We start from the raw sequence: 12309 nt of genomic DNA on the forward strand, positions 1-12309 counted from the left end.
AGTTCAGGTTACGACTGTTTGGCAACAATGAGACAAATATCTTTAGCATGAACAGTGACAACAACTTTTGAAAAGAACATTGATAATAATTGAAATAATTTAACAATCAGTGGCTACAACAACAGACACACTTTCCAGTGTAAGAAAAAGCCCAGAATTACTGAGAAAGAATGAGCAAAATGCAGACTAAAAACAACAACAATAAAACCTTGCTCTGAATGTGAACTTTCTGCAATGCACCATTGCAAAGAGAACCAATGAGGCATGAAGGGCAACCAGAAACTCCATCTTACCTGTGTGCACACCGTTGTCCTTGAAATTCTGGATGTAATTGTCTCCAAAGAGATCTTTTCCGACCTAGAAAAAGATGGAAGGCAAAACGATTTTAAAAAAGGGAGTGTCAAGCGGGGTCAGACTTGGTTAGCGGCAACTTTTGAAAAGTGCTATACTCAAATCTCAGTTGGGTTTGATTTTCCTGTGCCCTGCCAGAATACTGGCACGATGCCGCCGCCAAAAATGTGCAAAGACGAACACACAATTTCAACAAACGCACACACGTACGTAAACACACGACCAGCTGCGCCAAGCCTTGAAGACACGATAACCCCGCCTTTACGCCCCCTCATGCCAACCTCGCTATCATTTTCTTTCCCTCCTTTCACTCTTCCCCTGATCCGCACTGGGATGTCCACATCTGTAACTACTTCGGGTTGTGGAAGGGGTCCCCACCTTGCCCCGAGGCGCCTACTTCGAACCCACGCTTTTCAAAAAACATGCCAAAATGCGGGCACTTCTTGCTTGTTGATTGTTAGTTGGACTGGTATTGGCTTCATGGCCCCGTTCTCTTTGAAGAGCAGCATTCTGTCTTGGATGTTTTTGACAAGACCGGGTTGTCTATTTTTGGGTCTTCCCCATTCCCGGAGAACTCCTCCCGCACTGGGTTGCTATCGATCGGACCGCTTTATTCTGACAGAGGTGGGGCTTTGGTGCTTTAGCGCACAGGGTGAAAAGCCACACTGAGCGCAGTGATTGGAGACACTGAGTTGCATGGTATGGGAATAGCCTTTTTTGAAGGCGTACAAGCGTGGGTGGGCGTATTCATACTGTATAGTATTGATCAAGACAAAACGAGGCATCGAGATGTGAACGAACTTTAAGGTTTCACCGAACTTGTTAGTGGACTATTGTAGCTCATGTCTGACTAAGACCTGAAGAAGCCAAAAGTTGGACAAGAAATATTATTTGATAGACACGCACTTACGCGAGGTGGAGTATGTTATTTAATTAGACTGGGGATCGACATATTGCACAACTTTATTTAGTAAATTTTACTAAATAAAATTGTGCAAGATGTCACCATTTTCGTCCATATCCAGCTAGTTGGTACGATATCAAGTGCCATCTTTCTTCTATCTATTAACTGCAAAATATTTAATTAAAAAGTGGTGTAATGTGTTTGGATTTCTCACTGCTGTCATGTTCTTCTGTGTACTGGCCCCTATTGTTTTTTTTCTGGGTCAAGGGCCGTTGGTGAGAACTCTGGGATGTACACAGAGCACCGGGACCAGTTTGAGATTTTTTGGGTGTGTAGTCCGAAACTCAATTTAGTACAACTTCAAATAGACTTGTTTTTAAAAGTCCTGTGCATTAGCAGCAAACCTGACTGTGCTGTCATACCTTGCAGACCATAGCAGTCTTGGCCCCAAGCTTAGCAGACTGGACGCACTGGTTGGCCCCCTTTCCTCCAAAACCAATGAAGAACTTGTGACCATGGATGGTTTCTCCTGCTTTCGGTAGCCTTGGTGCCTGGCTGGGGGAAAAAAAACCAATGACCATTTCATTTTAGTTCACATTTATTAATCTAAACTTCAAACTGTAGCTAAAGTTTCAACACTGTGTCCTTCAAACTCCTTCGAACTTTGAAAACTGCTTCTATTTTGGCAATGTGAGTGTTCTACATTGACACAAAGGAGGAAGAAGGGATGCCAAAATGTTAAGATAACCCTTCAGTGCCAAATCCCTCCCTGGTTAAGCTATTTATCACTGCGAAATGTGCAAAAACATATAGTCTGTAGAGCATTACATCTTTTGGTCTTATAAAGGTCTTCCACTGAGAGGTTAACACAAATCTGTCAATTGTGCATTGGGCAGGGATAACTTTTCTCCTTCATTGTTTTTCCCCTCAAGAACAAGAAAACAGAGTCAAACTTCATCAGCACTCTTAAAGAGAGATCGAAAAATGTATTTAAAAAGTGGACATAGTCCTCCCCTTCTCCAGAGAATGCCAATTCAGAAGTGAAAATATAGTGAATAGCCACCAGGGAGTGACTCCAGTGGTTGCAAAAGAATGGTTGAATGGAAACATAAGCCCACTTCTCACTCAGTTCATTTAACATTTCTTTCTCAATCACTAACTCAATAGCACACAATGTTGCAAAGTATGGGTGAATTCCAATTCCTTGCTTAACCCTCAATCTTAACCCTCAATCTCAAAAATGCGCGCTCCCGCGTGCAAGTGCTGTTCCGATTCTCAGAAAAATTAAGTTGAGGGGCAAGTTTAAGGGCTGTATCACCCTCAATATTGAGATTTTCCAACACCACCCTTGGGAGCAAGGGCTACCCAGAATGAATTGTGTGTTTTCACATAAGAAAGATGGCGTCGAAAGCAGCGAAGCGAGTACAATACAAATTAAGTATTTTCTTTGTTAATAGAGATATTAAAATTATGAAAACCATTGTATTATCTTAGTTTAGACCCACATTATGGATTACTGACAACATTGTTGCGTAACATTTATTTTTATTTTACGATCTTTTGTCAATAGCCGGCCGGTGCGCACACTCGATCGTTCGCTAACTACTCCGGATGTCACGTGTCTCAGTTTGTTTACTCTGCCATGTTGGCAGGAAAAGCTCCAGCAGATTTGATCAGTGCGGCTTCCTGCCAAGATGGAGTTGTTTTGGTTCAGAGTGCTGCATGATGGGATTGTGTGACATCAGCTACCAGCGCTCTATACACAATAAGAAATCACAGTACCAGACTGTACCTAAAAAGGTACAAATGCTTTGTCGCTCCAGTTCTATCCTATCAGGGTACAAGCACTGTACCTTTAAAATTTCTACCTGCTTGTTTGTACCTCTAAAGAAACATCTCTGCACCCCTAGTGACAAAAATGTACCTGTACACGCTGAGAAAGGTACAGTGCTTGCAATTAAGTGCAGCATTATCATTGCAACTATTCATTTCTTCATAACTTCTTTTTGGGCATAGAACATGTTACAGAATTGGGGCATTATGTTTTTGAAATGGCTGGTTATAGCTATGTAGTAAATACATCAGCACTGATGGGTTGTTAAGTGCTTATTAGTTTAAGACATCTTAAAGGATGCTGTGATATCAGATATGAAACTGTGGTAGCTTGTCATCACTTAAAACTCTTAAGAAGTAGATTTTAAACAAACATTTAGTGAGATAAACCCATAAATTGCCTCCAAATTTGCACAATGATGCAACCAGCAAAACCCACAGATGTCTCAACTTGACACTGGCCACAAGAGAACAACATTAACGTCTGACTCATCAGGGTTAGGTAAAGTCCTGCCCCTCCCCTCAAGGTTGATATCCCACAGGTGGGTACCCTCAGGAGGTGCTGTCTGCTCCCTGATTCCTCCAATCACGGAGTCAGGCTGTGTGGTGAGTAACACGGGGGGAGTGGGGGTTGGGGGTGAATGCAGACAGCTTCATACCGTACATCGAGACACTGTGGTTTGGCCCTGCATCAGCATTACCCAGGGCCGTCGGGGTTTTGCGGATGGCAAAGTGTTGTCATAAACTTGTTTTTCACCCTGTTGATGCTTCTTTATGCCCGTGTGTGTGTGTGTGTGTGTGTGTGTGACAGTCTAAGTGTGTGTGTGTGACAGTCTGTGTGTGTCAGGTGTGCTGTTACAGTAAGTTCACTCACTCCCAGGATTTCCAGTAACTGAGACGCTGGTGGCAAAACACTGGAGGTTGTTATAAATGCTGTTGTTTTTGCACCGGCGTGTGAAAACACAAAAATGCCCAAAGCTAAAACAGGATGTAGGGTCAGTCAGGATAAAATGTGGTCAGAAGGAAACGGAACAAAGGTCGAAGACACACATGCACGCATGCACACACATACACACACAGCTGTATAACTAAATTATTCCCACCTGTGTCACCCCTGTGTGACTGTTGGTGGGAAATGTTGTGCGTTCACTACAAAATTAATCAAATTTTAGGGCACTATGTTTTGCCAGCTGAGTTTTGTGATAAAATTCACTCGAAATTAGTTATAAAGTGAGTAAATTCCTTTGTCGAGAAAGTCATGAATGGGAAATATCGGTAATATTTACATTTAATATATTAACATTTAATGTTTTTCACATTTCTAATAAAATTATGTCATGTAAAAGTGATTTTTGTCTATTTTAGAGTCATTTTAAAGGTCCCATATTATGCAAAATCAACTTTTTGATTTTTTCATAATATGGGAGATAAAACACGTGGTGTTGACTTCTGCACTCATTGGGACGTCACAGTGCGCAAAATTCCTGGAATGGATGTCTCATGGAGCCCCGCTTTGTCCATAAAACACAAGTTTTTTATGTACAGCGCCAGAGAGTGCTGACGAATGCAACGACATCCGAAAGACCAGAAGTCCATGAAAAGTTCTATTCTTGGTTCCACAGTGCAGCACAGAGTCCTACACAAACTTCCAGCCTCAGAGGATTCATCTGTCCAGTGGATACATGTTATATATGACGGCAATGTGCCTTGGTAGAGCCTGCAAATGATCACTATTCCAAATGCTAACTGCTGTTAGCTCCCAGTAGCCTCTGTGGCTGGTCATTTCCTGTCCCCAAGTTTCGAGATTTAAAGAGATACTACTAAACCAAGCGTTCTGAACAGGGCTATTTTGGCAGGGTAATTGAACTGCTGTGGTGCTTCATCCTTATGGTATTTTGACCAAAGCATGTCACAGACATGTTCATTAGGACACCAGGGAACTCGGTTAACTTGGAGAAATATGGGACCTTTAAAGGCTAATTGATACAATTATACTTAATGTGCAATTCCAGTATTATGGTCAGGTTAATATTGACATGAAAGTTTCATATCATTCAATTAATTGTTGCGGGATATCAGAAACCTTTATGGTCCGATGAGCAAACACTTTAGATTAGTCAGTACATTTCCATTCACAGGTAATTACTGTGCGATTGAAATTGAAATTGACTCTTGTTCTTGCCCCAGTATCAAGCAGTAATTACATTTCATGTATGAAGTGTGTCTGCCCCAACTATGCTGGGTGGGGACATGCCCAATTTAAGCTTGATCATATTAGTCGTCAGAAACCAAAGCAGCTTTGGCTTGAGACTAGTTGTTAGCATGTCAAGCACCATTGTGTGTCTTTCTACTTTCAGACCATCAACATATATATTAAATTAAGTGTTTCACTGAGGCCTATAGCTCAGTATTTTAACACATTCATAAGACATCAACTGATGAGCACAACCTTTGTCCGTCATAGAAACACTGTCATCAACATCCGCTTTTAACTTAATGACTCCACATTTGGCTAAGAGCCACCTGAGGCCGGATGACTGGCAGGTAAGATAAACAGATTTCCAAATTCTTAAATAAACCCACCCACGTTTCTTCATTCCCAGAGAGACACTTGGCTATTGTTGTCTGTGGTGAGTGCACCAAACAAACAGGGCAGTTATGTGCTAAAGTGTAACCTCGGTGCATTTTCTCCCACGGAACCAAAAGGCCAAAGCAGGTGTTCAGTGACGTGAAATGTTTGCTTTCAGGCTCGCTCTCATTTCCCTCACCTCCCGTCTCCATTAAAGCCATTCCTCAGCTAGGGAAGTAGACATGGACAAAAACAAGTTTGTCCATGAAAAGTTTCAGAAGGAGCTTGTTATTCCGGTTCCAAAGTGAACTTACAACTTGCAAAATGAGACACATGATGATTTTATAACACTTTCCTTATCCATGAAAGTCTCTGTGAGCAAAGCTCCAAAGAAACTCACAACTAACTCAGCAGTTGAATTTACTTGTAAAACTTTTAGTGGACGCTTCTTTCTGTTTTCTAACACACACACAAACCTGTTTCCAGCTGTCCCAACTGCAGCTTTAACAAAGAGCAGCATATACAGTCATTCTGTCCATCTGTATGGTGGCAAATGGTTGTAAACATCAATGTAGCCAATATGGCTTTGCCAGTTTGTTAAAGAGGTCAGCAAAATGATAAGAGTCAGTCAGCTTTCGCCCTTGCACCTCTACTCCCTGAGGAAGACCCGGAATATATTATCCTGATCATCACATGCAGACAGAGTGTAAAGTCTCTTTTGTCTGCAACAGCAATGATTAGTTTGAATTTAGATGTGATTACTGTATTGTGCACTTTTAGCAATATACACTATATCACTGCACACTTTGCAGTTAAAAACATAAAAAACATATTTGGCATTTAAACATGTTCTTTTTATGAATTTGACATTTTTATGGATTTATTCCTTCAGATGGTCATGCATGAAACTAGATGGTTTTGCCATCATTTCAGGTGATCTTGCATTATACTGTCTATCTGTGGTTTTCATATGATTTTCATAACATTTGATGATTTTATTATATTTACATATTTGGGTCAATGACATGACGTGCATATGTTTGTGTCCAAGTCCACAGTAAATTCAAATAATTATATTATTTTTTATGTTTTGAATTCTCAAACCCCTAAGATATCAGGTGATGCAGCTGTCCGAGCAAGTGAGCAGACTAAGAAAACTATTAAAAATGTTATTTTAATAATGATAAACTCAAAATAAAATACTTGGGCATAATTTTATGTTTGAAGTCTTTTGAATAATGTTTTTTCCCTAATATCAATAGTTTTAACTTTTCTAGAATGTTTATTAGTTTTTAATGGAAAGATATTTCACACTTTAAATCATTTTGCATGATAATTTGTACATTTTAGATGCCACTATCACTATCAAAATAATGACACAGGTTAAGTATTAACATCCAGCTGACAACTGTTCGTTGATTACTTAGTCATAACATCTAGCACATATAGTTTCAACTGCTGGAAAGTTTTACAACAGTTATTATTATTATTACAGGGTTTCCCCCAGTGCATTATAAGCCTGGTGGGCTGCCTCTGTTACTTCCACCAGGCTAAGAGTTGTTGTTGTTTATTTTAAATTTTAAATAAATTTTTTTAAACACCACAAATTTTTCTAAACCGGGGATCAAGGCCGCTGCGCCCCCATATAATCGGCGAGCGCTCCCTTGTCCATGTGCTGACTGAAACTCAAGTCACACCATCAAATATGTCATTATTACGGTTACGTTGTTCTTGTCAATAAAGATGTTATATTTAGGGATGCACTGATAATTCGATGGCCTAAACACAACGAGTTCACTGTGGAACAGCACCTATTAAATCCTGGAATTCCATTAATTGCAGCGCTTAAGTGTCTTCTACACAAAGATTGAGAACATGGATTGAAAACAATGAAAAGTGAGCTCTGCTCTTTAAGAGTCTGTCACCACATTTTATTAACATCTACCCAGATCCCCTGCACTTCAATGCGACTGTACTCGATCCTCATCATAAAGATTTAATGTAATGTGAATTGTTTTTGATGGGTTAGGGTTAGGTTTAACTGATGTCTAAAACACATTTTACTATTTGAAATGAAAATGCATTTTTTTCAGCATATTTCATGTCATTACTAATATGATCAGGTGGTGCAACCAATATTTGTCAAGTGGTGCAACCAATTTAAACCAATAAATGATACTTCAAAGTGACCAAATGGTTTATAAATGTAATGTGTGTGGTTAATATACTGAATATATGAATTTGTGTATTTGTGTGATTATTTTCCTGTCTTTAAATGTAAAATTGGATGTTAAGGATGCTTAAAACCTGACCTTCAGAGATTTTTTTTGCTGTGAAGTTAAAGATACTGTTAAAAAATTAGTTAAAACAGTTAGAATAGTTAAACCATATGAGAAATGTTCAAGCACATTGTTCTGGACTCAAAAATATGTATTACATCCATTTTGAAAATACTTTTAAAAAATAAATTTTTAGAAGCTGTATTTGTCATTGACCCATTTACACAATCACAGTCAATTCTCTCATGATACACAAACATTCTACTGCAAAACAAAAATAGTGAAATTAAACAATATGACGCTTTATATGTGGCTTGTATTTCCTTAATACCAGTAATTTGAGAAGGAGGGAAATAGATTTTTTCAAATTTACTAAATTACTTATTTCTAATTTACACCATCAAATGAGACATTTAGCAGCAGATACAATTCAGACTATGTGTGTAACAAACCTCGATGTTCAGGATCTGTTAATGAACTTATTATTTTGTCAATTCACTAAATGTTTTTGGTTAATTCAAATTTAAATATGTGAAAACAAAAAAAAATATATTAATGTTTTATTTAAATAATTTGAATTAGCCGATAATCTGATTTTCTATTTTCTATTTGAGACTAGCAAGTCATAACAAACATGCAACCAACAATGATAACACAAATACAGAATACACTGTACAATGTTTTTTTTTCCATCTAAAAATGTAGAGTAATTATGACAATAATACACTATAGAAATAATAATCCAAAAATAACTGAGGCATATATTGTAATGAAAACTAATTGATGAACTGAAAAGAGTTCATTAGAGCTGATGCAGACTAGTTTCCAATTAAGTGATTGTTACTAACACAATGAGTTGTGTTAATGATGACACCATTCTAACTTAATTGCATCTCATAAAAAAAAAATAATAATAAATAAATACTTACTGAACTTTTACGTAAAATAATCCTGTGCTGATTTAATTTTTCATCTGCTCAATAATTTTGGAAACTCTGTGTTCCATGAGCCAATTGTGAAGTGTCTACACTCAGAAAACTGCAGCAGTAGGGGGCACTGGTTGGCTTTAAGAATGAGATCTAAAGCTGGAACAATTCTACTTCTCTTGTGTGTGCAGGAGAGTAGATTATTAAACAACCATTTACAACAAGCTGTAAATCAACTTTGTACAGCCTGACTGACTGAGATCCTACCTGAGTGTGTGTGTGAGAGTGAGAGAGAGGGAGAGGGACCCTAAAACCAAGTCTCACAAAGCTATTAAAGGTTGTGAGGACTACCTCGCATGTCACACAATCTGCTACAGGCATGTGCACAAACACACACATGGGTTTACACAGGACACTGCAGTCACTTCCATTCATTTAGACAGCCTAAGCAAAGCCTTCTCACTAACATTAACCACAACCAGTTCATGCCCAACCCTAACCTAAATATTAGCCCTGCACTTCCTCAGTAATGAGCTTCTGCATCATTTGGACCATGTTTTTGTCTCCATGAGGGCTACTGGTCCTGACAAGGTCGCACACACAAACACACACTCCAAATTCCCGTTAGCTTGTTATTCATAATTGACTTCTTCTGCCCTTCAAAGCAAAAAAGTAATTGGCTGAATAGCTAATGAGCGCTAAAACCCGATTTTTTTTAAAGCAACAGTAGGAGTAGGCATGTGTTTTTGATAAGTGGGAACTTATCAAACAACAGAGATTTACTACATGTATACAAAGTTTTTGCTTTTTAAACAGATAAACCGACTAAAATAAGATGATTAAATGCACAGTATTTGCAGTAACCATGTATCACGAGAAGGATGTGCTAAAGCAGCCAACTGGTGGATTTAAATGTAAATGATCAAAAGTTGGTCCGAGTCATTGCTCTATCTCTGGTGTTGACCAGTGCAGAGCAGATAAATAAGCAACTGTATTCAATAGTGGAAAAGGATTTTCTATTATTATCATAATCGATTAATCTGTTGTTTATGTTCTCCATTAATCTATTAGCTGTTTAGTCCAGAACACTTTGGAAAACTGTTGATCAGTGTTTGAAAATTATATAAACCAGAAAATATCCACATTTAAGCAGGTGAAGTATCAATCAACACTGAAGATAGATGGTCAATCGATTAGTCATTGCAGCTTTACTTCAGATGAATGAAAAAAAAAACACAAACACATTGTGTTAGTTAATTCAGAGCTCACTTTTTTCCCCCTATTCTTCAAAATCCTTGAGAAAAACTGTAACACAAGCCCAACAATCATGTCTTTTTACACTGACAGAAAACATTTTTATTTTGGCTGGAGCCCATGGAGACTTTTGAACAGAGTATTTTGTATTTACTTAGTGATTGTGTCATTCCTCACTAAGGCTAGGGTAAATTACATTGACATATTGTTTTCAGTTAACCCATTGTGCTGGAGCTGATGACTAACGATTTGTGGGAATGCATCCTACTTGGCTCAACAAATCTTGCACGTACAAACATGATGCAACACTGACACTGACATAAGAGTAATTACAACACATTGCCTCCACATTTCAGTGAGATCTTTGAAAGCCACGATACTGTGGCTAATTCACATCTGTATTCATTTCATTGACCATTGATTTCATTTATGACCTTAAATTTTAACATTTTAGAACGGCAGCTCCTGCAAATGTGGCAATTAAATGTTTTTAGGATTGGAAACCTGAAAATCTGCCAACAATTATTGTCTAATGGCATAAAAGCTGTTGGGCCAAACAATATTAGAGCAAAGATGTTCTCTTTGTAACAGTTTGGGCTTTTAGTACTGGAGTGCTGAAAATGCAGGAGCATTATCTAAGATTAGACCACTTCCTCTATTCTTGAATAGACAGAGCAACACAGTCCATTTCAAGCCTTGATGGAAAACACACTTCAGCCCTTAAGCCATATTTTCCACAAGCGCGTATGTCGGAATAAAACCCCTGACGGAAAGTAAAGGCTGTTACAGTTAAAAATAATATAATATAATATATAATATATATATATATATGTATATAATATCTTTAAACAAAGACAATTGATGAGAATGTTTTATCTTAGCTCACACAGGACAAGATATTTTTTTTACCTATAAGAATATGTTTTGCTGCTTATCTGGCTGGAAACATTTGTTGGCCGCTCACTATTCATTATTAAAAATGTTACAATATAGCAAACAGACATGGGTATGGTTTGCTTTCACATATTATTAGTTCTAAACAAACCAAAACAGACCGCGAAGATCATCTGCACCAGAACCAGACTAACCCCCCATATCCACCGGGTGCATCAGCACCGCTGAGGTTCCGAGGCGCTAATGTACCAAGAAATCGTACCAAGAATTCTCACCATTCACACCAACGCAAACGAACCGAACCAAGGGACCAAACACATTTAGTGCACACCAAATGCTGTAGGTGTGAAACCACCAAATGTATTTTTAAGATGGCAAACACTTACAGTGACATTTATTTTACAAGAGGAGCATTTTGTTTATTGGCTAAAATGTGCTTGTGCCTGCCTCGCTCCTGCTGCTTCTCAGCACAGGGGAGCGCACAGTCAACAGTCAACATTCAGATGCTGACTACGTCATACAACCATACTAAAACAAAAACCTAAGCCATCCATTTAAAATGGTCAATGCAGATTCAAAACTTGAAATTATGAGTTATTTTTAGCTTGATATGTTTACACCACCATTCATAGTTGAACAAACTGAAATTAACAATAGAGATGATTATATACACAGATTACTACACGTTTCACAATCAATTAACCATATCAATCAAATCAGTCTCAGACAGTCCAGTATCACTGAAATGTCGTGCCAAGTCTCATTTTGACGCAGAGGTTAACTCTAACTGCTCTACATTTCTGAAATACAGTACATGTCCTCATATGGTAATGAACAATTGCCCATTGCTTCCTGTTGGGCCCACCTGAGGAAGCAGAGGGGCTTCCTGAACCAGATTTAGCTGGAGGTTTTATATAACGCCTCCTCTAAAAATCTAAGTTTGATTCATGGTCCAACACAGAGCACTGACAAAACTCTCCCATAATGATTGAATAGACAGGGTTAAATAAGAATGAAATGTACTTACCTCACTAAGTCGGTCATACAGGAGCCAACCACCATCACATCAAAAGCTTCTGTGGTCATGATCTGCGCAAAAAACAAACACAGTTGAGCATTCAAGTCTTTTATTGTCTTTAATTTATCAACATTTATCCAACTTTCTGTGAAACCAGTTCACAAACAAACCAGGACTAAATCTAAAATCACATGGGAAACGTTGCAGGGCATTTCAGGCAAAATATGTAAACTAGTTTCCCTACAGCTTCCAAAAAAAAATCACTTGGTTGTATTTATCTC

General features: G+C 38.3%; 1 protein-coding gene across 1 annotated transcript in view; it reads right to left on the minus strand.

Moving 5' to 3' along the window:
- Positions 1–12096, minus strand: part of rbks (ribokinase) — a gene marked incomplete at its 5' end in the record, with an annotated part of 57844 nt that extends 45748 nt beyond the window's left edge. The window contains 3 exons of the mRNA XM_083908141.1: positions 294–357; positions 1678–1810; positions 12038–12096. Coding sequence (XP_083764267.1) covers positions 294–357; positions 1678–1810; positions 12038–12096 — 256 coding nt within the window. The remainder of the gene's footprint in view (positions 1–293; positions 358–1677; positions 1811–12037) is intronic.
- Positions 12097–12309: the final 213 nt, after the last annotated feature.

The sequence above is a fragment of the Microchirus variegatus genome, assembly GCF_963457635.1.
Source record: "Microchirus variegatus genome assembly, chromosome: 21".
NCBI classification, from domain to species: domain Eukaryota; kingdom Metazoa; phylum Chordata; class Actinopteri; order Pleuronectiformes; family Soleidae; genus Microchirus; species Microchirus variegatus.